General features: G+C 45.8%; 2 protein-coding genes across 2 annotated transcripts in view; one reads left to right on the forward strand and one right to left on the reverse strand.

The window, feature by feature from the left end:
* Window positions 1-18,579, forward strand: part of lama5 (laminin, alpha 5) — a 255,832-nt gene that overhangs the window by 183,883 nt on the left and 53,370 nt on the right. The window contains exons 43-53 of the mRNA XM_064956204.1: window positions 3,005-3,135; window positions 3,281-3,361; window positions 3,613-3,827; window positions 9,173-9,273; window positions 9,511-9,694; window positions 12,348-12,488; window positions 13,597-13,748; window positions 14,558-14,668; window positions 15,017-15,128; window positions 17,341-17,508; window positions 17,904-18,100. Of these exons, the coding sequence (XP_064812276.1) occupies window positions 3,005-3,135; window positions 3,281-3,361; window positions 3,613-3,827; window positions 9,173-9,273; window positions 9,511-9,694; window positions 12,348-12,488; window positions 13,597-13,748; window positions 14,558-14,668; window positions 15,017-15,128; window positions 17,341-17,508; window positions 17,904-18,100 (1,593 nt within the window). The remainder of the gene's footprint in view (window positions 1-3,004; window positions 3,136-3,280; window positions 3,362-3,612; window positions 3,828-9,172; window positions 9,274-9,510; window positions 9,695-12,347; window positions 12,489-13,596; window positions 13,749-14,557; window positions 14,669-15,016; window positions 15,129-17,340; window positions 17,509-17,903; window positions 18,101-18,579) is intronic.
* Window positions 10,445-11,395, reverse strand: LOC135527702 (dynein heavy chain-like; the record flags this gene model as incomplete). The annotated part of the gene is made up of 1 exon (XM_064956207.1): window positions 10,445-11,395. A coding segment is annotated over one exon (951 nt), but the record flags the coding sequence as incomplete, so codon positions are not given.

Raw genomic sequence — 18,579 nt, forward strand, 5'->3', positions numbered from 1 at the left:
CCCACGTTGACTCCAACGCTTCCCACAGTTGTCCCACGTTGACTCCAACGCTTCCCACAGTTGTCCCACGTTGACTCCAATGCTTCCCACAGTTGTCCCACGTTGACTCCAATGCTTCCCACAGTTGTCCCATGTTGACTCCAATGCTTCCCACAGTTGTCCCACGTTGACTCCAACGCTTCCCACAGTTGTCCCACGTTGACTCCAACGCTTCCCACAGTTGTCCCACGTTGACTCCAATGCTTCCCACAGTTGTCCCACGTTGACTCCAATGCTTCCCACAGTTGTCCCATGTTGACTCCAATGCTTCCCACAGTTGTCCCACGTTGACTCCAACGCTTCCCACAGTTGTCCCACGTTGACTCCAACGCTTCCCACAGTTGTCCCACGTTGACTCCAATGCTTCCCACAGTTGTCCCACGTTGACTCCAATGCTTCCCACAGTTGTCCCATGTTGACTCCAATGCTTCCCACAGTTGTCCCACGTTGACTCCAACGCTTCCCACAGTTGTCCCACGTTGACTCCAACGCTTCCCACAGTTGTCCCACGTTGACTCCAATGCTTCCCACAGTTGTCCCATGTTGACTCCAATGCTTCCCACAGTTGTCCCATGTTGACTCCAATGCTTCCCACAGTTGTCCCACGTTGACTCCAACGCTTCCCACAGTTGTCCCACGTTGACTCCAACGCTTCCCACAGTTGTCCCACGTTGACTCCAACGCTTCCCACAGTTGTCCCACGTTGACTCCAACGCTTCCCACAGTTGTCTCAAGTTGACTCCAATGCTTCCCACAGTTGTCCCATGTTGACTCCAACGCTTCCCACAGTTGTCCCATGTTGACTCCAATGCTTCCCACAGTTGTCCCATGTTGACTCCAATGCTTCCCACAGTTGTCCCATGTTGACTCCAATGCTTCCCACAGTTGTCCCATGTTGACTCCAATGCTTCCCACCGTTGTCCCACGTTGACTCCAATACTTCCCACAGTTGTCCCACGTTGACTCCAATACTTCCCACAGTTGTCCCACGTTGACTCCAATACTTCCCACAGTTGTCCCATGTTGACTCCAATACTTCCCACAGTTGTCCCACGTTGACTCCAATACTTCCCACAGTTGTCCCACGTTGACTCCAATACTTCCCACAGTTGTCCCATGTTGACTCCAATACTTCCCACAGTTGTCCCATGTTGACTCCAATACTTCCCACAGTTGTCCCATGTTGACTCCAATGCTTCCCACAGTTGTCCCATGTTGACTCCAATGCTTCCCACAGTTGTCCCATGTTGACTCCAATGCTTCCCACAGTTGTCCCATGTTGACTCCAACGCTTCCCACAGTTGTCCCATGTTGACTCCAATGCTTCCCACAGTTGTCCCATGTTGACTCCAACGCTTCCCACAGTTGTCTCAAGTTGACTCCAATGCTTCCCACAGTTGTCCCATGTTGACTCCAATGCTTCCCACAGTTGTCCCATGTTGACTCCAATGCTTCCCACAGTTGTCCCATGTTGACTCCAACGCTTCCCACAGTTGTCCCATGTTGACTCCAATGCTTCCCACAGTTGTCCCATGTTGACTCCAACGCTTCCCACAGTTGTCTCAAGTTGACTCCAATGCTTTCCACAGTTGTCCCATGTTGACTCCAATGCTTCCCACAGTTGTCCCATGTTGACTCCAATGCTTCCCACAGTTGTCCCATGTTGACTCCAATGCTTCCCACAGTTGTCCCATGTTGACTCCAATGCTTCCCACAGTTGTCCCATGTTGACTCCAATGCTTCCCACAGTTGTCCCACGTTGACTCCAACGCTTCCCACAGTTGTCCCACGTTGACTCCAATGCTTCCCACAGTTGTCCCATGTTGACTCCAACGCTTCCCACAGTTGTCCCACGTTGACTCCAACGCTTCCCACAGTTGTCCCACGTTGACTCCAACGCTTCCCACAGTTGTCCCATGTTGACTCCAATGCTTCCCACAGTTGTCCCATGTTGACTCCAACGCTTCCCACAGTTGTCCCATGTTGACTCCAATGCTTCCCACAAAACCGTTCCACAGAGATGCCGGCCGATGTTGACTCCAACCCTTCCCACAGTTTTGTCCAGTTGGCTGGATGTCCTTTAGGTGGTGAACCATTGTTGATACACACAGGAAACTGTTGAGCGTGAAAAACCCAGCAGCAGTGTAGTTCTTGACACAAACCGGTTTGCCTGATACCAACCAACCATAACCCCTTTCAAAGGCACTTCAAAACTCCTTCTCTAACCCGGCTCCTCCCCTTCATCTCTACACTGATTGAAGTGGATTTAACAGGTGGCATCAAATAAGAGATCATATCTTTCACCTGGATTCATCTGGTCTGTCTATGCAGTGTATATTTAGTAACTTACTTTGAAGAGATGGTGTTTGGTAGTCAAATTTAAATGTACTTGTCTATAACTGCCATTTCCTGAAAGTCAGACTCCTCCCACACACCAACTAATTTCCCTTCAGAAGCATCTGCATTCACCAAGGTGACGGTGTTTACCCTTCGATTTATTCACCAGACTTGCCCAGAGGCAATTTTTTTTATATATTGTACAAATATTATTCTAGATTATATATATTTTTTAATAATAATAATTCACCCCCAAAAAAAGACATTTTACATCAATTTATTTTGTATTAAACAGATTATAAAAATGAAAAAAAAAAGGATTTGTCCACAATCTGCTCTGGAGTGCCTTAACAAAATATAAACAAAATATTGAGTCTGACTTCATCCAGGGTCCAGATCTTTTTTGGATTTACCTCATTTGCATATCTTAATAAAACTATTTCAGAGAAAATTGTAATACAGAAAAAGGTTTTATACTGGTGTCTACATTCAACTGGTAAACATCGATTTGTGATTTAAATAAGGAGGGGGGGGGGGGGGGAATGGCCCTGTGAGGGTATGGTGCCTGGCCTTATTTACGATTCTTTACCCTTTATCATGCTGTTGTTGTTGTTGTCATTTCTCTTAGAACTGTCAACACAACAGGGCTGGAGACCACTGTGAAAAGTGTCAGGGTGGTTTCCTTGGTAACCACTCTCTGGATGGACACGCCCAGTCCTGTGACACCTGCCCCTGTCCTCTACAAGTGGCCTCCAACAAGTCAGTAGCGTCTCCTTTTTGCATTCCTCATTCCTCATTCATCCCCTTCATTTGCTCCGCTTTCGCGTATTGTAGAAACTGTACGTTTGTTTTGTTTTCCTGACGACAACGTCCGACTTCAATGTAATCTCTCTCTCCTGTGTAGTTTTGCAGTGGGCTGTGTAGAGAAACCCAACAGGATGCTGTGTCTCTGTATGCCTGGCTACGCTGGGCCCCAGTGTGCAAGGTCAGTACTACATACAACGTTGATAAACGCCATATAATATACAGTTATATTATTACGACACGTGATATGTGATATGTGACGTGTTGCCGCGAGTCCCCAAATTAAACTGGAAGTGAAGAGAGCAGTTTTAGGAAGAAAAAGGCTGTTTTTTTTATTTATTTATTATGAAATCATTTTTAAACTGTTACAAATACACTTTGTACCCATTTCTGTCTCGTCCTCCTTTTTCTCCTGTCTCCTCCCTCTCCCAGGTGTGCTCCCGGTTTCTACGGCAACCCCATGGTGATTGGCAGCACGTGCCAGCCCTGCCATTGCCATGACAACACAGACCCCAACATGCTGTTCAGCGACTGTGACGGGCTGACGGGCGTGTGTCACAGCTGCATGCACAACACCGCCGGGACGCACTGCGAGATCTGTGCCCCCGGTTTCCACGGTGACGCCGTCACTGCCAAGAACTGCACCAGTAAGACCAAACGGCCTGATCTGACAACGCACACTCGCTTCAACTCTCTCTCCCTCTCTCTCTCTCTCTCCCTCTCTCTCTCTCTCTCCCTCTCTCTCTGTCTCTCTCTCTCTCTCTCTCTCTCTCTCTCTAGCTCTCCAGCTCTCTCTCTAGCTCTCTAGCTCTCTCTCTCTCTCCATCTCTCTCTCTCTCTCTCTCTCTCTCTCTCTCTCTCTCTCTCTCTATCTCTCCCTCTCTCTCTCTCTCTCTCTCTCTCTAGCTCTCTCTCTCTAGCTCTCCAGCTCTCTCTCTAGCTCTCTAGCTCTCTCTCTCTCTCTCCAGCTCTCTCTCTCTCTCTCTCTCTCTCTCTCTATCTCTCTCTCTCTCTATCTCTCTCTCTCTAGCTCTCTCTCTCTCTAGCTCTCTCTTTCTCTCTATCTCTCCCTCTCTAGCTCTCTCTCTCTCTCTCTCTCTAGCTCTCTAGCTCTCTAGCTCTCTCTCTAGCTCTCTCTCTAGCTCTCTCTCTCTCTAGCTCTCTCTCTCTCCAGCTCTCTCTAGCTCTCTCTCTCTCTCTCTCTCTCTCTCGCTCTCTCTCTCTCGAGCTCTCTATCTCTCTCTCTCTCGTGCGCACACAAATCAAATCAAATTTTATTTGTCACATACACATGGTTAGCAGATGTTGATGCGAGTGTAGCGAAATGCTTGTGCTTCTAGTTCCGACAATGCAGTAATAACCAACAAGTAATCTACCTAACAATTCCTAAACTACTGTCTTATACACACAAGTGTAAGGGGATAAAGAATATGTACATAAAGATATATGAATGAGTGATGGTACAGAGCAGCATAGGCAAGATACAGTAGATGGTATCGAGTACAGTATATATATATATATATATATGAGATGAGTATGTAAACAAAGTGGCATAGTTAAAGTGGCTAGTGATACATGTATTACATAAAGATGCAGTAGATGATATAGAGTACAGTATATACGTATACATATGAGATGAATAATGTAGGGTAAGTAACATTATATAAGGTAGCATTGTTTAAAGTGGCTAGTGATATATTTGACATAATTTCCCATCAATTCCCATTATTAAAGTGGCTGGAGTTGAGTCAGTGTGTTGGCAGCAGCCACTCAATGTTAGTGGTGGCTGTTTAACAGTCAGATGGCCTTGAGATAGAAGCTGTTTTTCAGTCTCTCGGTCCCAGCTTTGATGCACCTGTACTGACCTCGCCTTCTGGATGATAGCGTGATGAACAGGCAGTGGCTCGGGTGGCTGTTGTCCTTGATGATCTTTATGGCCTTCCTGTGACATCGGGTGGTGTAGGTGTCCTGGAGGGCAGGTAGTTTGCTCCCGGTGATGCGTTGTGCAGACCTCACTACTCTCTGGAGAGCCTTACGGTTGTGGGCGGAGCAGTTGCCGTACCAGGCGGTGATACAGCCCGCCAGGATGCTCTCGATTGTGCATCTGTAGAAGTTTGTGAGTGCTTTTGGTGACAAGCTGAATTTCTTCAGCCTCCTGAGGTTGAAGAGGCGCTGCTGCGCCTTCTTCACGATGCTGTCTGTGTGGGTGGACCAATTCAGTTTGTCTGTGATGTGTACGCCGAGGAACTTAAAACTTACTACCCTCTCCACTCCTGTTCCATCGATGTGGATAGGGGGGTGTTCCCTCTGCTGTTTCCTGAAGTCCACAAACATCTCCTTAGTTTTGTTGACGTTGAGTGAGGTTATTTTCCTGACACCACACTCCGAGGGCCCTCACCTCCTCCCTGTAGGCCGTCTCGTCGTTGTTGGTAATCAAGCCTACCACTGTTGTGTCGTCCACAAACTTGATGATTGAGTTGGAGGCGTGCGTGGCCACGCAGTCGTGGGTGAACAGGGAGTACAGGAGAGGGCTCAGAACGCACCCTTGTGGGGCCCCAGTGTTGAGGATCAGCGTGGTGGAGATGTTGTTGCCTACCCTCACCACCTGGGGGCGGCCCGTCAGGAAGTCCAGTACCCAGTTGAACAGGGCGGGGTCGAGACCCAGGGTCTCGAGCTTGATGACGAGCTTGGAGGGTACTATGGTGTTAAATGCCGCGCTGTAGTCGATGAACAGCACATAGGTATTCCTCTTGTCCAGATGGGTTAGGGCAGTGTGCAGTGTGATTGAGATTGCATCGTCTGTGGACCTATTTGGGCGGTAAGCAAATTGGAGTGGGTCTAGGGTGTCAGGTAGGGTGGAGGTGATATGGTCCTTGACTAGTCTCTCAAAGCACTTCATGATGACGGAAGTGAGTGCTACGGGGCGGTAGTCGTTTAGCTCAGTTACCTTAGCTTTCTTGGGAACAGGAACAATGGTGGCCCTCTTGAAGCATGTGGAAACAGCAGACTGGGATAAGGATTGATTGAATATGTCCGTAAACACACCAGCCAGCTGGTCTGCGCATGCTCTGAGGGCGCGGCTGGGGATGCCGTCTGGGCCTGCAGCCTTGCAAGGGTTAACACGTTTAAATGTTTTCCTCACGTCGGCTGCAGTGAAGGAGATTCCGCATGTTTTGGTTGAGGGCCGTGTCAGTGGCACTGTATTGTCCTCAAAGCGGGCAAAAAAGTTATTTAGTCTGCCTGGGAGCAAGACATCCTGGTCCGTGACGGGGCTGGTTTTCTTTTTGTAATCCGTGATTGACTGTAGACCCTGCCACATACCTCTTGTGTCTGAGCCGTTGAATTGCGACTCTACTTTGTCTCTATACTGACGCTTAGCTTGTTTGATTGCCTTGCGGAGGGAATAGCTGCACTGTTTGTATTCGGTCATGTTTCCGGTCACCTTGCCCTGATTAAAAACAGTGGTTCGCACTTTCAGTTTCATGCGAATGCTGCCATCAATCCACGGTTTCTGGTTTGGGAATGTTTTAATCCTTGCTATGGGAACGACATCTTCAACGCACGTTCTAATGAACTCACACACCGAATCAGCGTATTCGTCAATGTTGTTGTCTGACGCAATACGAAACATATCCCAGTCCACGTGATGGAAGCAGTCTTGGAGTATGGAATCAGATTGGTGGGACCAGCGTTGGACAGACCTCAGCGTGGGAGCTTCTTGTTTTAGTTTCTGTCTGTAGGCAGGGATCAACAAAATGGAGTCGTGGTCAGCTTTTCTGAAAGGAGTGCGGGGCAGGGCCTTATATGTGTCGCGGAAGTTAGAATAGCAATGATCCAAGGTTTTGCCAGCCCTGGTTGCGCAATCGATATGCTGATACAATTTAGGGAGTCTTGTTTTCAGATTAGCCTTGTTAAAATCCCCTGCAATGAATGCAGCCTCAGGATGTATGGATTCCAGTTTGCAAAGAGTCAAATAAAGTTAATTCAGAACCATCGATGTGTCTGCTTGGGGGGGAATATATACGGCTGTGATTATAATCGAAGAGAGAATTCTCTTGGTAGATAATGCGGTCGACATTTGATTGTGAGGAATTCTAAATCAGGTGAACAGAAGGACTTGAGTTCCTGTATGTTTTTGTGATCACACTACGTCTCGTTAGCCATAAGACATACGCCCCCGCCCCTCTTCTTACCAGAAAGATGTTTGTTTCTGTCGGCGCGATGCGTGGAGAAACCAGCTGGCTGCACCGACTCCGATAGCGTCTCTCCAGTGAGCCATGTTTCCGTGAAGCAAAGAACGTTACAGTCTCTGATGTCCCTCTGGAATGCTACCCTTACTCGGATTTCATCAACCTTGTTGTCAAGAGACTGGACATTGGCGAGAAGAACGCTAGGAAGTGGGGCACGATGTGCCTGTCTCCGGAGTCTGACCAGAAGACCACCTCGTTTCCCTCTTTTACGGAGTCGGTTTTTTGGGTCGCCGGCTGGAATCCATTCCGTTGTCCTGGGTGAAAGGCAGAACACAGGATCCGCTTCGCGAAAGTCATATTCTTGGTCGTACTGATGGTGAGTTGACGCTGATCTTATATTCAGCAGTTCTTCTCGACTGTATGTAATGAAACCTAAGATGACCTGGGGTACCAATGTAAGAAATAACACGTAAAAAAAAACAAAAAACTGCATAGTTTCCTAGGAACGCGAAGCGGCCATCTCTGTCCGCGCCGGAAGTGCATTGTCTTCATTGATCCACTCAAAATTGATTTAACCTGTTTCAAATGATGCGACACAACCGATGTAAGCCAGTTCAGAGAGCAAACAGGTTGTTGAAGGTGGGAAGGAGAAGGTCTGAGAATGGATACTGTAGTACAGTGCATTGTAGGCTGTATACTGTAGTACAGTGCATTGTAGACTGTATACTGTAGTACAGTGCATTGTAGGCTGTATACTGTAGTACAGTGCATTGTAGGCTGTATACTGTAGTACAGTGCATTGTAGGCTGTATACTGTAGTACAGTGCATTGTAGGCTGTATACTGTAGTACAGTGCATTGTAGGCTGTATACTGTAGTACAGTGCATTGTAGGCTGTATACTGTAGTACAGTGCATTGTAGGCTGTATACTGTAGTACAGTGCATTGTAGGCTGTATACTGTAGTACAGTGCATTGTAGGCTGTATACTGTAGTACAGTGCATTGTAGGCTGTATACTGTAGTACAGTGCATTGTAGGCTGTATACTGTAGTACAGTGCATTGTAGGCTGTATACTGTAGTACAGTGCATTGTAGGCTGTATACTGTAGTACAGTGCATTGTAGGCTGTATACATAGTACAGTGCATTGTAGGCTGTATACTGTAGTACAGTGCATTGTAGGCTGTATACTGTACAATGGATGAATTGTATGGCCCTGAACATTGTGCTTTCCATTTATTAACAGTACTGACTGCTCAATAGATTTTGACTGGTTGCAGGTTCATATCAACAAACAACAAGAATTACAGTATCACAGAGACAAAGGACACGATTGTGAGATGCAGGGTACAGTACTGTAAAAATAGGGGTACAAGGAGGAGGAGGAAGCAAAGCAGAGTAGTAATTTCTGATCCATTTTGAGCTACTATGATAGAACGTGATTAAAAATGTACTTCTCCCTGAGAATTGTATGTTTTGAACAATGTGTTTTCTATTTGCCGGTGTATTGTTTACTGACTGTTTGAGAGTGTATATCATTTTGATCACTTTGTTTATGATTTGAGAGCAGTGTTTGATTTTGAACACAGGTAAAACTGTTTTGAGGCGAATGTTTCATTTTGCGAGAGGAGTCAGAGGTTATGTAAATAGTGCTTGAAGATGAGGTTTTGATGAAGATGAGGTTTTGATGAAGATGAGGTTTTGTGTTTAATGTTTTCAGGAAATGGAGAAAGGTTTCAGAAATGGTGTTTTAGCAATTGAGAAAAACTGTAATACGTAATAACCCCTGTCTTATTTACCCAGGATGCAACTGCTCCCCATGTGGCACGGCGTCATGTGACCCTCACACAGGACAGTGCCAGTGTAAACCTGGTGTGACCGGTCCCCATTGCAACTGTTGTGAGGTTTGTCCTCTGTTTATTTCCCTTATTCATACTCATGTATATTATGACAATAATTCCTCTTAACTCATCTCGGGAACTCAGAACCAAACAAATATTGGCAGAGGCTAACTCCTAACCAACTTATATAAACCTTAATACGTCATTGATCCTTTATTGCTTGGTTCTGACAAGCTTATTGTCATTGTTAGTTATGATATCCTCATTACCTAGCTGTGTCAATAATGTGTTGTGTTTCAGGACGGTGCGTTTGGCTATGAGTCGTGCTCCGGGTGTCGTCGCTGTGACTGTGACGCGGCCGCGGCGCTGGTCCAACCGTGTGACCCCAGGAACGGTTCGTGTGCCTGCCAGCCAGGGGTCAATGGACCTAATTGTCGCCAGTGTGCCCCTGGGTACTGGGACTACAGTCCTGAGGGCTGCAAGAGTGAGTTATACCTCCTCCTCCTACGTTCTTAGACAAAAGGGTTCCAAAAGGGTTCTTCGGCGGTCCCCATAGGAGAACCCTTTTGGATTCTAGATAGAACCCTTTTGGATTCTAGATAGAACCCTTTGTGGTTCAAGGTAGAACCATTTTTGGTTCCAGGTAGAGCCCTTTTTGGTTCCAGATAGAGCCCTTTTTGGTTCCAGGTAGAGCCCTTTTTGGTTCCAGATAGAGCCCTTTTTGGTTCCAGGTAGAGCCCTTTTTGGTTCCAGGTAGAGCCCTTTTTGGTTCCAGATAGAGCCCTTTTTGGTTCCAGGTAGAGCCCTTTTTGGTTCCAGATTGAGCCCTTTTTGGTTCCAGATTGAGCCCTTTTTGGTTCCAGATTGAGCCCTTTTTGTTTCCAGGTAGAGCCCTTTTTGGTTCAAGGTAGAACTCTTTTTGGTTCCAGATAGAACCATTTTTGGTTCAAGGTAGAACTCTGTTTGGTTCAAGGTAGAACCCTTTTGGTTCCAGGTAGAAACCCTCTGTGTAAATGGTTTTACTTTGAACCCAAAAGGGTTTTACCTGGAAACAAAAGGGTTCTACCAGGAACCAAAAAGGGTTCTACCTGGAACCAAAAAGGGCTCTATCTGGAACCAAAAAGGGTTCTACCTGGAACCAAAAAGGGTTCTTCAAAGGGTTCTCCTATGGGGACAGCTGAATAACCCTTTTAGGTTCTAGAGCACGTTTTTCTCTAAGAGTGTACTGTATAGTGTACTGTATAGTGTACTGTATAATGTACTGTATAATGTACTGTATAGTGTACTGTATAATGTACTGTATAATGTACTGTATAGTGTACTGTATAATGTACTGTATAATGTACTGTATAGTGTACTGTATAATGTACTGTATAATGTACTGTATAGTGTACTGTATAATGTACTGTATAGTGTACTGTATAATGTACTGTATAGTGTACTGTATAATGTACTGTATAATGTACTGTATAGTGTACTGTATAATGTACTGTATAATGTACTGTATAATGTACTGTATAGTGTACTGTATAATGTACTGTATAATGTACTGTATAGTGTACTGTATAATGTACTGTATAATGTACTGTATAGTGTACTGTATAGTGTACTGTATAGTGTACTGTATAATGTACTGTATAGTGTACTGTATAATGTACTGTATAATGTACTGTATAGTGTACTGTATAATGTACTGTATAGTGTACTGTAGAGTGTACTGTATAATGTACTGTATAGTGTACTGTATAGTGTACTGTATAATGTACTGTATAATGTACTGTATAATGTACTGTATAGTGTACTGTATAATGTACTGTATAATGTACTGTATAATGTACTGTATAGTGTACTGTATAATGTACTGTATAATGTACTGTATAGTGTACTGTATAATGTACTGTATAATGTACTGTATAGTGTACTGTATAATGTACTGTATAGTGTACTGTATAATGTACTGTATAGTGTACTGTATAATGTACTGTATAGTGTACTGTATAATGTACTGTATAGTGTACTGTATAGTGTACTGTATAATGTACTGTATAGTGTACTGTAGAGTGTACTGTATAATGTACTGTAGAGTGTACTGTAGAGTGTACTGTAGAGTGTACTGCGTAGTGTACTGCGTAATGTACTGTAGAGTGTACTGTAGAGTGTACTGTAGAGTGTACTGTATGAAAGTAGATATTTAAGCAATAAGGCACCACGGGGGGGTGTGGTATATGGCCAATATTTCACGACTAAGGGTTGTTCTTTCGCACAACACAGAGTACCTGGATACAACCCTTAACCGTGGTATATTGGCCATGTACCACACCCCCCCGTGGTGCCTTATTGCTGTTATAAACTGGTTACCAACGTCATTAGAGCAGTAAAAATACATGTTTTGTCCTAACCTGTGGTATACAGTCTGATATACCACAGCTGTCAGCCAATCAGCATTCAGGGCTCGAACCACCCAGTTTATAATATAGAAGTATACAAAACATTAAGAACACCTTCCTAATATTGTGTTGCGCCCCCCTTTTGCCCTCAGAACAGCCTCAATTCGTCGGGGCGTGGACTCCACAAGGTGTCGAAAGCGTTCCACAGGAATGCTGGCCCTCGTTGACTCTAATGCTTCCCACAGTTGTGTCAAGTTGGTTGAATGCTACCATACTCCCGGTCAAAGGCACTTACATATTTTCATCTTGACCATTCACCCTCTGAATGGCACACATACACAACCCACGTCTCTATTGTCTCAAGACTCCAGTCTCCTCCCCTTCATCTACACTGACTGAATTCATTTAAAAAAAAAAAGGGTTATCAATAAGGGATCATAGCTTTCACCCGGGTCAATCTCTGTCATGGAAAGATGTTCCTAATGTTTAGTACATCGTATGAAAGCAGGTGCACCAGGAATCGAACCCACAATCCTGCCGTTGCATTCGACATGCTCTACTAACTGAACCACACAAGACGACAAGCTGGAGTATATGCAAGATGTGGACTAGGCTTGACACTGTGTGTGTGTGTGTGTGTGTGTGTGTGTGCGTGTGTGTGTGTGTGTGTGTGTGTGTGTGTGTGTGTGTGTGTGTGTGCGTGTGCGTGTGCGTGTGTGTGTGTGTGTCTCTCTCTTCCATTCTCTTCAGAGTGTGAGTGTAAGCATGGGCGCTGTGACCCTCGGACAGGGGAGTGTCGCTGTGGAGACGGCCTAACAGGCAAACAGTGTGACAGCTGTTCCCATAGATACAGCGTTCCTGTACAACACGGACATGACATGACCTGCCAACGTAAGTAATGTGTCTGTTAATGAATCCATATCTGCTGTTGGATTGACATTGTTTTACTTTGATTTTATTTGAGAGGGGGAGAAGGAGATGGAGACATGGAGAGATGGACAGGGGGAGGGAGAGATGGACAGGGGGAGGGAGAGAGATGGGCTGGGGGAGGGAGAGAGATGGGCTGGGGGAGGGGGAGATGGACAGGAGGAGGGAGAGAGATGGGCTGAGGGAGGTTGGAGGAAGGAGAAGCGAGGAAAGGGAGAGGGGGAAGAGGATGGAGGGGAGAAAGAGAGAGTCAAGGAGAGAGGAGAAAGAGAAGGAGAGAGGAGAAAGAGAAGGAGAGAGGAGAAAGAGAAGGAGAGAAGAGAAAGAGAAGGAGAGAGGAGAAAGAGAAGGAGAGAGGAGAAAGAGAAGGAGAGAGGAGAAAGAGAAGGAGAGAGTCAAGGAGAGAGAAGAAAGAGGAGAGAGGAGAAAGAGAAGGAGAGGGTCAAGGAGAGAGGAGAAAGAGAAGGAGAGAGGAGAAAGAGAAGGAGAGGGTCAAGGAGAGAGGAGAAAGAGAAGGAGAGAGGAGAAAGAGAAGGAGAGAAGAGAAAGAGAAGGAGAGAGGAGAAAGAGAAGGAGAGAGGAGAAAGAGAAGGAGAGAGTCAAGGAGAGAGGAGAAAGAGACGGAGAGAGGGGAAAGAGAAGGAGAGAGTCAAGGAGAGAGGAGAAAGAGAAGGAGAGAGGAGAAAGAGAAGGAGAGAGTCAAGGAGAGAGAAGAAAGAGGAGAGAGGAGAAAGAGAAGGAGAGGGTCAAGGAGAGAGGAGAAAGAGAAGGAGAGAGGAGAAAGAGAAGGAGAGGGTCAAGGAGAGAGGAGAAAGAGAAGGAGAGAGGAGAAAGAGAAGGAGAGAGGAGAAAGAGAAGGAGAGAGTCAAGGAGAGAGGAGAAAGAGAAGGAGAGAGTCAAGGAGAGAGGAGAAAGAGAAGGAGAGAGGAGAAAGAGAAGGAGAGAGTCAAGGAGAGAGGAGAAAGAGAAGGAGAGAGTCAAGGAGAGAGGAGAAAGAGAAGGAGAGTGGCAAACCGTAGCTTGGTTCTGTTCCAGTATTCTGATGAAGGTGACTAAATGTGTGTCCTTTCAGCTTGTGACAGCTGTGTAATTGTCCTGTTGGAGGATCTGGACAAAATTAACGACAACTTTGGCTCCATGGCTCATCAGCTGATCAACCTGAACGCCTCCTCTATCACCTTGACTCAGCTAAACAACCTCAGCAGATCCATGGACAATATCTCTGTGAGTGCACACACACACACACATTGTAAATACACACACACAGACATGCGTATGCACACAATGTAACACACATAATGTAACACATATACACACATTGTAATTACACACACACACACACACACACACACACACACACACACACACACACACACACACACACACACACACACACATGATATGTTTGTCTTTCTTGAACTGCATTGTGGGTTAAGGCCTTATAAGGAAGCATTTCACGGTAAGGTCTACACTTGTTGTATTTTGGGCACGTGACAAATACAAATATATATATATTTTTTCAATTTTACCCCCTTTTTCTCCCCAATGTCGTGGTTTCCAATTGTTTTTAGTTGTTACTATCTTGTCTCGTCGCTACAACTCCCGTACGGCTCGGGAGAGACGAAGGTTGAAAGTCATGCGTTCTCCGATACACAACCCAACCAAGCCGCACTGCTTCTTAACACAGCGCTCATCCAAACCCGGAAGACGGCCGCACCAATGTGTCGGAGGAAACACCGTGCACCTGGCAACCTGGCCAGCGCGCACTACGCCCGGCCCGCCACAGGAGTCGCTGGTGTACGATGAGACAAGGATATCCCTACCGGCCAAACCCTCACTAACCCGGACAAGGCTAGGCCAATTGTCTGTCGCACCACGGACCTCCCGGTTGCGACCGCTGAGACAGAGCCCGGGCTTGAACCCCGAGTCTCTGGTGGCACAGCTAGCACTGCAGGCCGTGACAAATACAATTTGATTTTATTTGAAAAACACTCGTTCAATATCTGTTGACTGAGATTGACTCTGTTTCCCAGAATGCCATAGAGAACTACAACAGTACTCTGGATGAGAGCAGGAACAGAGCGGACATGTTGGAGGGAGAGATCATGACCATCAACTCAGACATCCGCGGCCTGGAGGATAAGGTGATGAAGATCTGTGTCGAGCATCTCTCTGTCCACCCTTCTCTGTCATTATTTAATCAGTTATTCAGAGACAATGACCATCTCTGTCTGCCCTTCTCTGTCATTATACTTTTATTCTTCTCATTTTCCTTTTTAAAAACGTGCATTATCCTTTCCTTTATTCAAATAAATATTAATTATTTAAATTCATAACAGTTTCAAGTGTTCAAATACATACATATGTGTATCTACTTGTATCTCCATTACTCCAACATCAGCTTATTGGCTTTATGCAGTTGCGTATCCCAACAAGAATTGATGGTAAGAATGAATGACAGGTGTGCTGATGTAATGTTGTCCTCCCACCAGGTGGTGGCGGTAGCAGAAGAAGCAGACAGTCTGGGGAATAGCAGCAGCAACACCCATCAGAGAGCCCAGGACCTGCTCTCTCACATGAAGAACATAGTAGGAGAGGTGGAAGGTAGCTGAGAAATCTTTATGGGGGTACCTTCAATCTGAGTCGATGTTTGTCAGTGAAGATTATTCGTTAAGAGGAGTTCATCCCTCATTTTGTTTGGATTCAAATACATCCATCAAAATACAAAACTCTGATTTTAAAGTATGTGGACACCTGTCGTCTAACATCTCATTAAAAACCATTAATATGGAGTTGGTCCCCCTTTGCTGCTATAACAGCCTCCAGTCTTCTGGGAAGGCTTTCCACTAGATGTTGGAACATTACTGCTATAACAGCCTCCCCTCTTCTGGGAAGGCTTTCCACTAGATGTTGGAACATTGCTGCTATTACAGCCTCCACTATTCTGGGAAGGCTTTCCACTAGATGTTGGAACATTGCTGCTATAACAACCTCCACTCTTCTGGGAGGCTTTCCACTAGATGTAGGAACATTACTGCTATAACAGCCTCCACTATTCTGGGAAGGCTTTCCACTAGATGTTGGAACATTACTGCAGGGGGACTTGCTTCCATTCAGCCACAAGAGCATTAGTGAGGTCGGGCACTGATGTTGGGGGCGATTAGGCCTGGCTCGCAGTCGGCGTTCCAATTCATCCCAAAGGTGTTCGATGGGGTTGAGGTCAGGGCTCTGTGCAGGCCACTCAAGTTCTTCCACACCCACCTGGACAAACCAATTCTATATGGACCTAGTTTTGTGCATGGGGGCATTGTCATGGGCCTTCCCCAAACTGTTGCCACAAAGTTGGAAGCACAGAATCGTCTAGAATGTCATTGTATGCTGTAGCGTTAAGATTTCCCTTCACTGTAACTAAGGGGCCCGAACCATGAAAAACAACTTCAGACCATTATTCCTCATCCACCAAACTTTACAGTTGGCACTATGCATTTGGGCAAGTAGCGTTCTCCTGGAATCCGCCAAACCCAGATTCGTCAGTCAGGCAGCCAGATGCTGAAGCGTGATTCTTCACTCCAGAGAACGCGTTTCCACTGCTCCAGAGTCCAATGGCGGCAAGCTTTACACCACTCCAACCAGCGCTTGGCATTGCGCATGGTGATATTAGGCTTTTATGTTGCTGCTCGGCCGTGGCAACTGATTTCATGAAGCTCCCGACGAACAGTTCTTGTGCTGACGTTGCTTCCAGAGGCAGTTTGGAACTTAGTAGTGATGGTTGTAACCGAGAACAGATGATGTTCCAGAGGCAGTTTGGAACTTAGTAGTGAGGGTTGCAACCGAGGACAGACAAATTCTACACGCCACGCACTTCAGTATTTGGTGGTCCCGTTCTGTGAGCTTGTGTGGCCTACCACTTCCCAGCTGTGCCGTTGTTGCTCCTAGATGTTTCTACTTTACAATAACAGCACTGACAGTTGACATGGGGTAGCTCTGGCTGGACAGAAATGTGATGAACTGACTTGCCACATTGAAAGTCACTGAGCACTTCAGTAAGGTCATTCCACTGCCAATGTTTGTCTGTGGAGATTAGTGGGTGCTTGATTTAATACACCTGTCAGCAGCAGCTGAAATAGCCAAATCCACACACTTTTTTACAGTGCCTTCTGAAAGTATTCAGACCCCTTGACTCACATTTTGTTACATTACAGCCCCATAATGACATCACAATACCTCATAATGACATCCCAATACCCCATAATGACGTCACAATACCTCATAATGACATCACAATACCCCATAATGACGTCACAATACCCCATAATGACATCACAATACCCCATAATGACATCACAATACCCCATAATGACACCACAATACCCCATAATGACATCACAATACCACATAATTTTTATTTTTAACCCATAATGACAAACCGACAACAGGTTTTCATGCAAATGTATTAAAAAATAATAATAATAATAATACCTTATTTACATAAGTATTCAGACCCTTTGCTATGAGATCAACCATATCCACCTGTTAAATAAAAAAAATACACAACAAGACTCGAGGCTGTAATACTGGAAATGTGATATTTCCGTTTTTATATTTAATAAATTAGCAAACATTTCGGCAGTTTTTGCTTTGTGTGTAGATAAATAATGGTAAAATAAATAAAAAATACTGAGGAAAAAAACAACAATTTAATACATTTTAGAATGAGGCTGTAACGTAACAGAATTTGTAAAAAGTGAAGAATACTTTTCGAAGGCACTGTGTGTGTATATATAGTGTATTAAATACTCTCTCTCTGCCTATCCAGACCTGCAGGAGAACCGTACGGGTCTGAATGAGACGCAGGTGGAGCAGGAAGAGGACGACTTGCTTGAGAAGATGAAGCAGGTGGAGGCCATGCTGAGAGAGATGAGACTCAAGAGCTGTGTCGGACAGAAGGAGATAGCAGACAGAGAGCTGTCCGAGGCAAAGAAATGTGAGTAGTGCCGAGAGATACAGACAGAGAGGGAGACAGAGAGGGAGACAGAGAGGGAGACAGAGAGGGAGACAGAGAGGGAGAGAGAGAGATACAGACAGAGAGGGAGAGAGAGAGATACAGACAGAGAGGGAGACAGAGAGGGAGAGAGAGAGATACAGACAGAGAGGGAGAGAGAGAGATACAGACAGAGAGGGAGACAGAGAGGGAGAGAGAGAGAGAGAGAGAGACCTCTATCGTCTTTTCAACCTAGCCCAGAACCAGGAAGTACTATTTCGCTGAGTCACATCTGAAGGAGCTGTGGTCCATGTGTACATCTGACACGTCTTACTGTTATTGCGTTGTATTCACAACCTTCTGGTCATTATGCTAAAGGTGTGTTTCTCTCCCTCTAGTGCTGGCGAAGGTGAAGGATCAGCTGGTGAGTCGTGTGGTGGAGAACGAGGGCTTGGTGAAGAACATCAGGGAGAGTCTGGGGAAGTTCCACGACCAACTGATGGACCTGAGGGACGCTCTGAACCAGGCAGTTAACAACACGGCCGTCGCCTCCGATACGAACGCTGTTAATGAGAAGAGGCTGGAGGACTGCCAGGTAACACAGACAGAGATGTACTCACTCACTCACTCACACACACACACACACACACACACACACACACACACACACACACACACACACACACACACACACACACACACACACACACACACAGAAGCATGTATGCACTCACACACACACACACATGCATTAGCATGCAAGCACAAACACACACACACACACACACACACACACACACACACACACACACACACAGAAGCATGTATGCACTCACACACACACACACATGCATTAGCATGCAAGCACAAACACACACACACACACACACACACACACACACACACACACACACACACACACACACACACACAGAAGCATGTATGCACTCACACACACACACACACATGCATTAGCATGCAAGCACAAACACACACACACACACACACACACACACACACACACACACACACACACACCTATATTTGCAGGGCAGCACCGTGACGTGGTGCTGG

Source organism: Oncorhynchus masou, chromosome 33 (genome assembly GCF_036934945.1).
Source record: "Oncorhynchus masou masou isolate Uvic2021 chromosome 33, UVic_Omas_1.1, whole genome shotgun sequence".
NCBI lineage: Eukaryota > Metazoa > Chordata > Actinopteri > Salmoniformes > Salmonidae > Oncorhynchus > Oncorhynchus masou.